Source organism: Salvia splendens, chromosome 5 (genome assembly GCF_004379255.2).
Source record: "Salvia splendens isolate huo1 chromosome 5, SspV2, whole genome shotgun sequence".
NCBI classification, from domain to species: Eukaryota; Viridiplantae; Streptophyta; class Magnoliopsida; order Lamiales; family Lamiaceae; genus Salvia; species Salvia splendens.
In genome coordinates, this window is record NC_056036.1 from 5,343,505 (window position 1) to 5,358,113 (window position 14,609).

General features: G+C 38.9%; 2 protein-coding genes across 5 annotated transcripts; both read left to right on the top strand.

Moving 5' to 3' along the window:
* Nucleotides 1–158: 158 nt before the first annotated feature.
* Nucleotides 159–3,366, top strand: LOC121802589 (protein gamma response 1-like). The gene is made up of 3 exons (XM_042202276.1): nt 159–382; nt 803–2,232; nt 2,535–3,366. The coding sequence occupies exons 2-3, from the start codon at nt 834–836 to the stop codon at nt 3,140–3,142; spliced, it is 2,007 nt and encodes a 668-aa protein (XP_042058210.1). The 5' UTR covers nt 159–382; nt 803–833; the 3' UTR covers nt 3,143–3,366.
* Nucleotides 3,367–6,544: 3,178 nt separating this feature from the next.
* On the top strand, nt 6,545–12,227 carry LOC121804385 (SURP and G-patch domain-containing protein 1-like protein). 4 transcript variants are annotated; one of them, XM_042203893.1, is made up of 9 exons: nt 6,545–6,678; nt 7,923–8,390; nt 9,258–9,384; nt 9,907–10,013; nt 10,312–10,464; nt 10,993–11,127; nt 11,310–11,486; nt 11,700–11,878; nt 11,978–12,227. In XM_042203893.1, the coding sequence occupies exons 2-9, from the start codon at nt 7,964–7,966 to the stop codon at nt 12,002–12,004; spliced, it is 1,332 nt and encodes a 443-aa protein (XP_042059827.1). In that variant the 5' UTR covers nt 6,545–6,678; nt 7,923–7,963; the 3' UTR covers nt 12,005–12,227. The 4 variants fall into 4 exon arrangements, with proteins under 4 accessions (XP_042059827.1, XP_042059829.1, XP_042059831.1 ...); XM_042203895.1 differs by having other exon boundaries at nt 7,948–8,390; XM_042203894.1 differs by having other exon boundaries at nt 6,548–6,678; nt 6,965–8,390.
* Nucleotides 12,228–14,609: the final 2,382 nt, after the last annotated feature.

Here is a 14,609-nt window from a genome sequence, read left to right on the forward strand (position 1 = left end):
CTCCGGCGAAACATCAGAAATTTAAAAAATCGAATCTTCCATTTATCCCGCATATCTTCGAAAAGCCCAACAAAATAATAAACCAAATCTGGGCCCAATGAATAAATAAAAAATTAATTGAATAAATAATTTCCCGCCTAAGCCATCTCATGCGTCCTTCATACTCTTCATCTCCCTCTCTTATCATTCCTTCTCGAAATTTCTGGCCAAATTCACCAATCTACCACCACCACCGCTGTCTCAGCCCCCTTTTCTTCGTTATTCTCAGCCGACCGAACAGCACGTCAGTTCCCCGCCGCTGCCGCCGTGGCCTTGTGCTCACCACGCTTTCTCAGTCTCAGCTGTCAACAAACATAGAGCCTTAATCATAGTTGCTCGCCAGGTCAACTTCTTTTTCACCGATATTGTATCTTCTTCTTCCTGTATAAATCCACTCTTTGTTGGATTTTGTAGTGAGATCTGCAATTTTGCTCATTTTTCCTGAATTGGAATTTGTAGATCTAAAAATTGGAACAATAAGATTTGTGAGATATTGAAATTGTTAGATTTTTAAATTGAATAATAGATTTTGTTTATGTTGTGGGAAGCTGTGCGATGTTTCTGAATTTGACTGTGATTTATGCATGTTTATTGATGAAAGTAAGTGGTGAAAAGAAATGACTGAGAAAAAAAATCTAGGTTATACATGTATTTATAGGATTGAAACAGCCAGAACATGGCTGCACTTTACTATATACATGTTCTTGCTATTTCAGTGTTCATGCGTGAGAAAGGAACTCATATTTTGTAGTTGTTATCATAGGTGGCCAGTTTATTAGTCACTTCTGCTGAAAATGGAATGCCATCTGCAAAAGTCTCCCAACCCAGGGCATCCTGCTTTTCATTCTGATCAAAAATATGTTTCTGGGCTCAGTACCATTCTGGTTGCTACGATACAGGAAACCAAAGATAGGATTTCTCAGATAGAATACATCTTCTGCAGTCAACTATTTCCCAAGTTTCAGTTGAATACTCAAAGCCTTGATATGATATATTCAGAAGCAAGGGAAGCTGCAGAAGATGCATACAAAGAAAAGGAAAAAGACCTGCTGCTCCAGATTAAGAAGCTCCAGTGTCAAAACCAGCAGCTTCTTGAAAATAATAGATTGCTCAAGATGGAGAAGGCACAACTTGCCCACAGGGAGAATGAGTCCCGTAACCGCTTTAATGAACTCCAGGAAGAGTTGAATCAGCAAACACTAGAAGCAAATGAAAGGAGGGAGGCTCACCAAAATCAGCAGAAGCTTCTCGAATCAAAATCATCCCTCGTGCATAGCTTTGAAAAGACAATACAGGAGCTTGAAGAGAAAAATAAAATGCGTCTGAAAATGCAAAAGAAGTTGGAGCTTGATACCGAGGGACTGCAGCAAGACCTAACCAAGAAGTCTAAGGAACTTGATGATACAATGGAGTTGCAACATAAGCTCCTCCAGGTGAATCAATTGAAATCGTCTTCAGTTCTGCAGAAAGAAAACCAATTGAAGGAGTATGAAGAGAAAACTAACAGACTCCATCGCAAACTTGAAAAAATGGAGAGTAAAATTAAAGAGCTGCTGTCAGAACTCAGAGAGAAGACTGAAGAAGTTGAAAAGAGGAAGGAATTGCAAGGAAATTTGCTTAAGAAGATCGAGTTTCAAGCTGCAGAAATAATGGATAATGAACAAGCATTGAATGACAAAGAGAAGGAGAATAGGCTTCTTGCATCGAAAGTAACGTGTTTGGTTAATCGTGTTAATGAAATCCAAAAGGAACTTGAACAAAAGACTTCTGAATTCGAGAAGGTCAGTAAAGTGCAAGATCAGTTACTTCGACAAACTGAGTCTTCTAATCTAGAAATAGTCAAGAGAGGGCAAGCATTGGAATTGCTTCAGGAGGAGAAGAAAAGGCTTCTGGATAAACAGAAACTCTTAGGAGAAAGAGTTGATAAGCTTCAGGAAGATCTCTCTAAGAGAACGAGAGAGTATTTGGATGGGGTGGAGCTGCACAGGAAGCTGTTGCAACAGATTGAAGCAAAAGATTCTGAATTGTATTCTGAAAAGATGAAAGTGAAAGATGGTATTGATAAATATAAGAGTCTGAAGTCTCAGCACCTAAGTCTCCGCGAAAAATGCAATCTTACTGAAGAAACTATGCTACCTCTTGAGGGTGAAAATGAAATGATGGGACACAACCAGACTCCAGGGCCATCATATGGTAAGCTCTATATTTGTATTTTTTTTAATCACATTTCATTTTTTCAGCTTGATTATCAGATGTAATTGGTCATTCTGGAAAACATTCCTGGTTTGCTTAGCTGCGTCCTTGAGCATAGCCTGATCATTGTCTTGAAAAAATAGCCTCCACTCCACCACACTACATTAATAGCTTGCAAAATTAGTATCCTTTATCTTCAAGCCTTTTCTTCTTTTGAACTCAAAATTTGCACACAAATTGTGGTTAGCATAATATATTCATTTAGAATGCAGCTTGTCATTTTCATTTCACTGCTTCTTCAGATATCGACAAAAAGGAGGCTGTATCGGTTCAGAGGACCAGTCCTGCCGCTCCTACAACTTCCCGTATTCTCATTGCTCCAAAGCGCCCGATTAGTTCAAAACCTTGTCCCTCAGCTGGTATGAAACGCCCTCATTCTCTCTGGAGGGACACAAGGTCTCATCAGAGCCGTGTGGGACCTGATCCCCATGATGATTTCCTTGATACTCCTCTGGAGAATGTTAGAGATAATTTAGGGAAGGCCATGAAGGTGGCTAGTCCAGATTCTACTAAGCTGAATGTGGTTAACAGTCACCTTGATGACTCTGATGATCAAACACAGGACATTGGTGCTGATGCTAAATTAAATAAGGTGCACAAGTCACCTCCGAGAGCTGGAACGTCAGGTTTTAAGTACGTGGAACCAGTGCGAAAGAAATCTGATCGTGAAAATCTGAAAGGTTTTGAATGCAAACAATGCAAGAAATTCTATGATGCTGTTCTCCCTGGTACTGATAAGGAAAGCAGCCGCTGTGAACACCACAATGGAGTATCTAGGCATCGATATAGGTATGCTCCTCCTTCGACTCCTGAAGGATTTTGGAATATCGGATTTGAATCTGAAATGTAGTTTTCTGAGTTAAATATTGAATTTGCATACAAATGTGAACTCACAAATAGGAAGCTTGAGTTGTATATACTTCACAGAGTGCACAAGTGCCACTTAAAACTGAGCAGTGGCCACCAAGTAAGAATTGTAGATCATCTACACACATTGATAGAAACTGTTATCATTCCTAATTTTTATCATGTACTGTCCCATAAAAGATGTTTCACTTTTTTTAGTTTGTCCTACTAAAGATGTCATATTTTCATTTTTGGAAAAAAATTTCTCTCACATTAATCTAAATATTATATTTTCTATTTTCATTTAACACATAAAACAAAACTTCCTAAAATCTCGTGTCATCCAACAAGTGTGACATCTTTTGTGGGCCGAAGGGAGTAATCCTTTGCAAACCTAATTTGTGTATATCCTACTATATGACTTGGGGAGATACGGTGCCTCCTCCACCTACCCACTTTTCTTAGATTTTGAAGAAACATAATGTGTATGAATGTTGATTTTTGTATCATATTTACCCATTTTGTGGTCGTCCCTTTGTAATGTTGCTGCAGAAAAATCGTTAGGGCTAGGAGATCAGACTTCGGCGTTAAATGATCACAAATATTCACAATATTTGCACGTGTAATTTGAAATACAAAGTAATCAGGAATTTAGTTTATTACTCTATATTTTTAGAATTTAAATCACAAAATGAAAATGAAGCCACAAATCAATTTGTGGCTTCCCAAATTTGGAGTAGCCGTTGAGTTAATGCAAAAGCTGAAAAGTAAAAAATCATCATAAGATTTGTTCCATAAAAGACTAGTTTAATCTTATCACTCGAGCTTAACAAATTACATAGTTTTAATTTCCACTCAAAACAAAAGGAATAAAAAACAATACTACATGGTTAAATCCTATCATTAAATACACATACTATGTGAGTTTATCTAGTTCAACATCGGCGTAACTCTTTTTTAATTGTGAATTATCGAAAAGTAAAAATATTTATATGCTCAAGGACAAACGCATAGAGCAATGAGAAGACTCCCCACAAACTTGAATATTAATCCAACATTCGTATTATTTTGTATAATATAAATTTTTAGCACTTATGATATGCATACTTTTAAACATTAAATCACAAACAAATCAATTCAATTTATGAATTTAATCATTATCTTATTTTATAATTTGAAATCATAAGTATCCGATAAGAGCATCTCCAATGCCGGCGTCAAAATCGCGACGCCGATTTTTCGCCGACGCCGGTTCTGACGCCGAACCATTGGAACCGGCGTCGGTGAAATCGGCGTGGCCATGCCGATTCGCGCGATGACGCCGGTTCCGACGCCGATCCTCACGGCGCCATTGTGGGTCCCGGATCGGCGTCAAACCGGCGACAGATTTTATTTTTTATTTTTTTTTCTTTTGAAAACACTATATATATACGCGCTTTGTACGTCATTTTCATTCGCACCACTTGTTTTAACGAGTACTCTCTCTACCTTACTTTCTGTTCAAGATCAATAACGAGCAATGGAGAACAACTACGAAGGTACTCCAGTGACTCCCGGCGGATGGTCTCAGACTCCCCCGCCTCCCGGTGTAGGGTCTCAGACGCCCCCGACTCCCGGGGTAGGGTCCCATACTTCCCCGGCTCCTGGGGGAGGTGGTTGGCCTCCGATGACCGGGTACTACAACATGTACCCGTGGCAGCAGATGATGTCAGGGTGGGCACCCGGCATGCAGCCACCGGCGCAGCAGATGATTCCACCGGCGCAACAGATGATTCCACCGGCGCAGCAGATGATTCCACCGGCGCAGCAGATGATTCCCCCGGCGCAGGGGACGCACGGGGGGACAACGCCTATCGGCCGACTTTTGATTTTTCCACCGGTTCTTCACACACATCGACCCCAACGGATGCACAGTATACGGAGACCTTCTCCTTAGCGGACTTGGTTTTTGATATGAACGAGGTTCCGGAAACTCTCATTTAAAGCCAGGGAGTAGGGCGGGGTAAGAAGAAGGGCAAGGCCAAGAAGGTCGGCGAGTCGTCGCAGCCGGAGGCCGAAATCCGGGGCCGGAGGAAGTGGACGGACGCGGAGAACGTTGCGGTTGCCAAGGCGTGGGTGAGTGTCTGCGACGATCCTCTCGTTTCGAACAACCAGAGGATCGTCAACTTGTGGGCCAAGATAGCCGCAGCCTACAGGGCATTTTGCCCTGAAGGGAGACCGTGCACCGGGGAGGAGGTCCGGAAGTGCTGGGACTGAATCAGGTCTGGCGTCTCTCGATTTTCGGGTTTGTACGCCAACGCCTTCCGCATGCAGACCAGTGGGAAAACAGAGGAAGACTGCAGGAGGATTACGGAGAGAGCCTACCCCGATCCGCAGAAGAAGTACTATGAGTTCACCTACTCGAACTGCTACGTTGTGCTCAACGAGTCGGAGAAATTCCGGGCAGGCGTCGACGCTGGCTGGCCGAAGAGGCAGAAACTGAACTATACCGGAGATTATAGCGGCAGCAGCGGTGGTTCGACAGACCTCCCTGAGACGGCCCAGGAGGTCTCGACTCCTCGTTCGTTCGGTCGCCGACCTCGCCCGGTTGGCCAAAAGCGGGCGCAACAGGTTGCGAGGGGGGGCACCCCGAGTTCCCAGGGGGTCCATTCGACATCCCCCCTCGGCAGGTCTACCGAGGAGCTCAAATTCTTCGCGCGCCAACAAACGCGCGCTCAAATGGTGAAGACCTTAGCCGACTTCCAAGCGGCGGTGGACCCCGAGGTGAAGGATTTTCTTCGTGTATTGCACCAGAGCCAGCGTGAAGAATTGGAGGCGATGAGGAGGGACACCGACGGGAATAGCCACGTCGTAGGTGGCGACGGAGGCGGCGGCGACGACGGTGAAGAAGCGCTGGGCGACGACGGAGACGAGGACGGCGACGAGGAGTGATTTTGTTTTACTTTTTTAAATTAATGTACTTTTTAATTTTTGTACTTTTTTTAAAATTATTATACTTTTTTTTAAAATTAATGTACTTTTTAAGTTTTAATATTATTATTCGAATTTTCCGTATTTGTCTCGTAAATTAAATTCCGTATGTTGATACGAGTGTAAATTAAATTATATAATTGTTATTAGTGATGTGGATAGGTAGTGTGAAGGCTATGTGAGTGCTATTTGATGTCCAGTTGATGTGGCAAGCTGATGTGGCAGGAGAATTGTAGTGCTGATGATGTGGCAGTGTGAAGGCTATGTGAGGGCTATTTGACGTCCAGTCTTACTGGAGATGCTCTAATGTAAAACACAAAGTGGAGGGGCAAAATAGCCATTCCGTGGAGCAGTTTTTGGGTGGCTGGGATGCACCGACATAATTTCACTAATAAAAAATTTATATAATAATATGTATTCAACCACTCGACCGGTAACGAATTGGGTTTGCCTGCCCCTTTCTAAATACACAGATATACAGATTCCGCCAATTTCTGGTTAGGGTTCCGATTAATTTTCCACTCTCGATCGCCTGCACTCCGGCTACTCTTTCTCTTCATTGTTCATTAGGTACTCAATAGCATGTGATATCCGAATTCTGCTCCTGTTTCTGGAATTTTATGTTCTCATTTTTGGCCTTTATTTTAATTGTTAATCGCAATTCACTTTTTTCGAAATTGGTTGGGGATGAGGGCGAATTGTTATACTTCGTTGTTAAAAGGATTTTGGTTTAGCTCAACTGTTGGTTGAATGATGTTTTAGGAGCAATTGTATCGTCTTTGGCTTCATATTGTTTAGATTTTCTGTAGATAGAAGTGTGTTTGCAGTCCAATAGAAACATAGTATGATTTTGCAGATCCTATTCGCCTTGCTTTTAGGTTTACGGAAGTACTTTTCAGTATATTTATTCCTGCTATTTGTTGTTAAAAAGGTATGAGTTACTCTTTTGATAAAACAAGATATTTTATATAGAAAAGGATGAGTTGTTGTAATCATCCCTTGAAAAATGATAGCATACAAAATCAATTTGATTAGATAAAATACAAATGTATACCGATTTCTTGAAATTGATTAAACATTGAAAGATACAGCTCCAATGTATGGTACCTGAAAGAGAGATTACAAAAACATTGAATTTATTATGACTTAATACCCCCAACAAAATCTAAACTTTGCCATTTCCGCACCTATAAGGGTCTTCTAGTTCCTTGAAGATTTACTTATTCCTCTCTACTTTCTAGCTACAATGACCAATAGAGTTATTTCAAGAAGGGTTATTTTGACATTGTATGGCATGTTTCATTTGTTGTAGCCAGTCTTCATGGAAACACACTCGTATTATTTCTTGTACGCATGCCACTCATTGCCATGTTAGGAAAATTTTTGTTCTGTTGTTGCATAACTTAACAGTCACTGATTTTTTTAGGTGTCTGATCAATTCAAAGCAAAATAGAGTTTTGCTGTATTTTCTTCTTTTCTCAACTTAGTTCAGTGCTTGTAGAATTTTCCGGATTGTGCCTTCCATCACTGTGCATCGTTTTTAATTATGAAAACAGATACGTATATGTCACTAGTATCACTGATCACTTGTACTCCGTAGATTTATTATTTCATCAATTTCTTTTTTTAATCACTTAAGGTCCTACTTCTTACTGACCATGATATACAACTTTTTTTGGTTTATTATGCTACTTATTATTTCCAAGAGTGCAACTACTTATTAAAAGCATTAAACTGCTGTCTTTTTAACTGATAGCAAAATAACCTTTTTTTACTCTCTTACTAAATCGAATTTGAGCTTGCTTGTCAATCAGTGGCTAACTGTAAGCATTGAGCCAGACTCGGTGTTCAGGCAATGGATAAAGCCACCAACCCTAGCTTATTTGTTAATGATGGATCTTTCATGGAGAGGTTTAGACAGCTTCAACAGGAGAAGGAGAAGGAGAAGGAGAAGGAGAAGGAGAAGAAATCTGAAATATTGGATAAATCTCGATCAGGCTCTAGTACACTTGTGACATCTAGTCCAAAGACTATTATTAGTAATACATCCATAGAGTTTAAGGCTAATGGCTCTCGGAAGGCAAACCAAATTCCTTCAACTGGAAAACTTGCATTCAGCTTGAAGCAAAAATCAAAACTCATCACACCCCCTGTTAAGTTTGAGGAAGATGGAGATGAAGATGATAAGGATGCTGGAAATTCCTCAGATAATGGGCCAATAAAGCGGCAGAAGTTGAGCCAGCTTGATATTTCTGAACAGTCATCTAAACAAAATGATGTTGGTAATTACTTCTTTTGTTCATCTAACTTACACTTGGCAAGGAAATCAAGCCGGGTCTTGTTTTTTTTTTGTTGGTCACCGCTCCGCCTGGAAGCTGCTTCTCAGGATATTATAATATGCTTCTTGCACTGTTTCACTTTTACTGTATCTGTGGTCTATGGCTTCCTGTACATGCCCTGTATGTACAAGCAATGGGTGTGGATTGTCACCTTATTTTCCATTTCACAGTGGTCTTGTTCGTAATTGCAGAGTATTTTTTTTTTCAAGCCCCTTTAGTTATGATCTTTTTTAGCAGTGATTTCATTGTGCCCATTACATTGTAGTTATAACTGTTAGCTGTCTTCTTTCCTTTGTATGTTTCATGGTCCTAAGAACTTTTACAACTTTTATGGAGTAGCCACGAATTTCTTATGATCTTTGTTGATTCCCTTAAGTCTCTTATTTTTATCTACACAGAATTGTGCTTCTTTTTTCCCTTGGATACTTGCCCTTCCTTCTAGTCTTCCAGCCTCTGCCAGAAACTTCATTAATTCTTTGCTAGGAAATGAGTCATAGTGCCATGGCTTTCTATAACTATTAAGTTAGACCTTCATTTTGCAAAATTGGTGTCAAACTGCTGCTTGTGCTTTTGTGCCTTGTCCTTCTGTATAGAACTTGACATTTTCTGCACTAGCTGGTAGAATAAAGGAAAAACATTCTTGGAATTACTTTTTATCCGATGAATGCAGCTTATGCATAAGCCTATCAGCTTCGACGGAAAGAGATGTTCACTGAAAGATTTGGAATATGTAGCACGTCTGCTACAAGAGTAATTTATATTCACTTGTTGATGCTCTTGGTATTGATCAATTATTTAAGTGAATTGCAGCACCACCTCCCCCAAGTGATCCTACAGTAAGGAAAGTTGCAGACAAGCTTGCAAGTTTTGTGGCCAAGAATGGAAGGCAATTTGAGCATGTAACTAAGCAGAAAAATCCTGGAGATACTCCCTTCAAGTATGTACTTTGTTTCTTTGGATTTTCTCTTTGTATTTATTGAATTAAAATGGCTGGCTCAATTACTGCACTCTCTGTGTTTTTTCTGTAATATCTGAAATACTTTGTTAGTTTTGTTTGTCGTATCATTCACTTATAATGTTTTGCATTGAGTAGTTTCAAACAAGACACTGTATCTAGAATGGTCAGGAATTTCTAAGATACCGCAACTTATGTGTTACTGATTTTTTTTGTCTACTAATATTTCTTAAATGGAACGTCTTTCTTGATGATTAATTACTAAGGCTGATGAGCAATATCAGCCTTTAGTTGGTAGTGTTCTTTGTATTTATTTGATTTAACATTTGTGAGTCTATCATCTGCTTATGCATGGCTCATGGAGTATTTATTACTGGATAATTTGTTTCATAGCCCTCTATTTGATGATAGTTGCTGCTTATCTCGAGGGTAGGTTAAGTTCAGTATGCTATTAGTTTTTACTTGCTTATATCCTCAATATCTTCATTATTTTTGTTCAATCAGATTTTTGTTCGATGAAAGTTGTCCAGATTACAAGTACTATGAATATAGACTCAACGAAGAGGAAAATGCATTGTCCCAAACCATAGATTCCCAGACATCAGAAAGTGGTTGGTTTCTGCTGAAACTTTTACCTTCGATTTTGGTTGGAAATGTCATATTCCAAACAACCATCATTTCTTTTGGATAAGAAGATCTTCTGTTAATGCTTTATATTGCTGATTGATGAACGGCATAATTTTGTCCAAGCTTTGAATCTTTGTTCACGTACATCTGTGACTTGCCAATTATATTCAATTGGATGTGCCAAGCTGGATTTCTTTCTGTAACTCCTTTGACAATACAAATTTGCAAACATACATATCTATTTTTTTTTCCTTTTTCATCGTTCCCCTCATGATGATATAGGTAATGCACCTCCCAATCAAGTCGCCAGTCGGCCAAGTACCCAGAGAACGCAACATCAGCATTCTAAGTATCAAATTCCACCTTCAGCATTATATGAAACCACAGATCACAAAGTAGCATCCCATGAATCATCACAAACAATTGGAAGATATGGTATCTTGTTCTGTTTTTTTTTAATTTTTTTTTCAGCAGGTTAAGGTGTGTGCAACGATCTAAGTTTAACATAAATCTGTATGTTCTGTTCCATTAATGGTTCAGCTTCAAATGATTTAGAAAGCTTTTGAAAAACTTGCTCTCAGAGTTTATTGGGAATACAATGTAAAAGTTCTAGTAATTAATAGATGCTTTCTTTAAGGGCTTTCATTGAATAAATTTCTTTAAATAAAATAGATAAGATAACATTTTGTAATGATCTGATATCAAGCAACGTGTATGAGTAAATAAAATCAGAAAAGTGGTGTAGTTTTGGTCCATTGTTGGATCTTCAATAAATATTAGTGGATTAAGTACAAAATAAGTATTTTCTTGTTAGACTTGTATATTTTAAAAGGTCCATTTATGAAGTGTGTATTCATTGTTTGATATTGTGAAATGGATTTCCCTTAATTCTCTATCTCTGCACTTTTGGTCGTGTTCTGTTGCGTATGATATTTGGTATCCCGTGTTTGCAATTACTGATAGGTGAATCAACTGCCCCATCTGGCTCAGATCCTATAGCAATGATGGAGTACTACATGAAGAAAGCTGCAGCAGAAGAGAAGCTGAGACCTCCTAAACACTCAAAGGATGAGATGCCCCCTCCGGCATCCTTACAAGGTTGAGATTTATATGAGAAGGCTATCTTCCTCCCCCTCTTCCCCCTCAGAAACCCCAAAAAATAACTGCCAGCAAATAAGCATTTTAAATTCATTGTCAAGTAGTACCATTTTGTTTAGTAGCCCGTATGAGTTTTTGCATAATTTTAAGTCCCATTCATATGTAACCTCCTTTATATGCAGCTTCAAAGAAAGGTCATCACATGGGTGATTATATTCCTCCAGAGGAGCTCGACAAGTTTCTGGCAACATGTAATGATGCAGCTGCCCAGAAAGTTGCCAAAGAGTATGCAGATAGGATGAAAATTCAGGCTGATAATGTAGGCCATCGGCTCTTATCTAAAATGGGTTGGAAGGAAGGTAATAGCTGATCATAGAATAGTATATGTAAATGTTGAAATGAAACCTAATCTTTTTTAGAATAGAATCAGGTGTTGATTACCATTGAAATTAGAACAGCGAATATATTCCTAGTTTGTCAGCATTGCGCTCTGATAGTTATAGGTATAAACTGTTGCACTCTGAAGTAGTGATTGCGATTATTTAAGACACTTAAAACATGTGTGAGTGCAGGTGAGGGCCTGGGTAGCTCGAGAAGTGGGATTGCAACTCCTGTTATGGCAGGAGATGTGAAAAAGGATAACTTGGGTGTTGGTGCACACGCTCCTGGGGAAGTGGCCCCTGATGATGACATTTACGAGCAGTATAAGAAGCGCATGATGCTTGGCTATCGTCACAGACCGAATCCTCTGGTATGTATGCTTGGCAATCTTTAATTTATTTGCATCCCATTCACACGGTCGTCACAAGTATCTAATGCCTTCTCTTTTTTGCAACTTTTGCGTTTGCAGAACAATCCTAGGAAGGCATATTACTGACGAGTTGATCAAAAGTTTCTGCTCCAATAAATGATAAATTCCCCTTTGGTATCGAACAAATACAATGACAAATTCGTGCCATGATATCCCAAATGCATTACATTACTCTGATCTTTGTATATTTTGAGTTCGTCATGACTGTTTTCTTTTGTCACCCAGTTAATTTTGTTAAATTATGTACATTTACAAGTGTTTTTCAAATTCCATTGTACTTTTCTTTTAATGCTACTACAAAACTATGAGTTTCTTTTACTATGATCTTGCGAATATGTTACTGATAACAAAATTATAGCAAGCTTGCGTTGATAGTTGGTTTTCCTTTTAACATTCCTAGTTTTAATGTTAGTTTAGGTGCAATTATCTTCCAATTTTTAGAGATTATAATACTACTACCATCCAAAAAAATGATTAGTTTTATTATTTTAGGTCGTCCATCAAAATTAGACTATATCTAAAAATGAAAAGTTTTAAGCATTATTAATATTTTTAATATTGTGGATTCCACGACCTAGTAACATTACTGTCACTATTTTTTTTCTTCTTAATTTACCAATTGCATATTAAAATATATGTTATCTATAATTTTATCTATTTTTTATAGGAAATTATATAATAGTATGCCAATTATGTACAATTACATAATAAGATTAATTTCATATCAAAACCACAATTTCATTTTATTATTAAGTGAGAGGGCAGAACCGATCTGAAGGCTGTTCGCATAGAATCCCAAAATTAAAATAATATTTTCGTATTTTTTTGCAATTAATTAATTTTTGGATTGGAAGTTGTATCTATGGATAAGCTTGTGTTTGGAGAATGGACATCATAGTATCCGTGGGCCCATAATGGATATGAAACAATGAGGTTCATTCATTTGCAATTCTAGTCGTCCAACTTTCAGTCTCGCCGAAATATTTTAAGCTTATTTAAATTATACCAAAACTCTTAATTATTAGTATTTTTAGATAAATTAAAATAGTTATGTTTAAGTTCATTAAAAATCCCAGTCTGACTTTGCTTTCATTATTTTCTTTTACGTGGCCAAAGATTTACACAAATTGGTGGATCCAAAATAGGGCCAACATAAATAATAAGTTGATCATGATTAAAGGCTATTCAATAATATAAATTGGAGATTATTGTACGCTGTAATCAACCTTATTAATATGATGATGTATTTTTGTTAAAAATTTCGTTGCGATTCTTTATTACTGTATAAACAAAGATTGACAATTTGTTCGAATCAATAAAAATTCAAGATATGGTGGATTCATTAGAAGTGAATACAGCTTTATAAGTGGAGTAGTAACTCTAGTTGGGGAAATAAGAATATAAATGGATATAGGTTTTGAATTAAGGGAAAACAATTATGATTTTATCAATAAATCCATTATCACTGTTCATAATACTGCTATTGCTATTGCTTACTTTTCTTTTTAGGTAATATAGTTGACTTTTTAAATATCTCTGCCTTTTTGGAATGCTTATCTTTTGACAAGACTCATTTTGTTCTTCTTAGAGCATCCACAATCGTGCTCTTACCAGCGGCACAGTTGTGGGCCCGGCTCCACTTTTTCTGCTTGCTCTCTGGCAAGAGCACAACACCCACAGCTGTGCTCTTCCGCAAGGACGAACACAATTAATTTAAAATTCAATTAAACAATAACATTTCCATAATAATAAAATTCATTAAAAAACCTAAATAAAATTACAAATGACAAATAAAATAAAAACGACATAATTAAAATCCTAAAAATTAAAAATTACACAATTAAAATACTAAAAATTAAAAAAACACTACTCGTTGCCGAATTTCGCCCACATGTGGTTGATTAGGTCTTCTTGTAACTGAATGTGGGTTCGGGTATCGCGCATTGTGTGTCTTGTCTCGATCCTCTGGCCAACCGTCGTATGCTCACCTCGGCGTGGGGGAGACCTCGTTGTTGAGCTTCCGGCTTCATCCTCGTCGTAGAAGCTAGCCGCCCTCGGCCCTTCGTCGGCTATAATCATGTTGTGTAAGATAATACACGTGAACATGATGTCGGCGATATTATTCACGTACCGCAGCCGAGCCGGGGCCTTCACTATGTTGAATCGGGCTTGAAGGACCCCGAAGGCTCTTTCGACGTCTTTCCGCGCGGACTCTTGACGCTGCGCAAAAAGAACCCGTCTCGGGTCGTGCGGGTTGTGGAGCGTCTTCACGAACGTCGACCACCTTGGGTAGATACCATCGGTGAGATAGTAACCCATGTGGTATGTATTTCCGTTGATGGTGAAGTCGATCGCCGGTGCTACACCATTCATCACATCATTGAAGAATGGTGAAGAATAGAGCACATTCAAGTCGTTGTTGGCTCCGGCAACGCCAAAATATGCATGTCAAATCCATAGGCGGTAGTCGGCGACCGTCTCAAGGATAAGTGTTGGGCCGCCGCCTTTGTGACCGCTTAAGTGTTGCCCACTCCAAGCATTCGGGCAATTCTTCCACCTCCAATGCATGCAGTCAATGCTGCCAAGCATTCCGGGGAAGCCATGGACTGATTCGTGAAGACGAAGCAACCGTTGGCAATCATCGGTGCTGGGTGCCAGAAGGAATTCATCC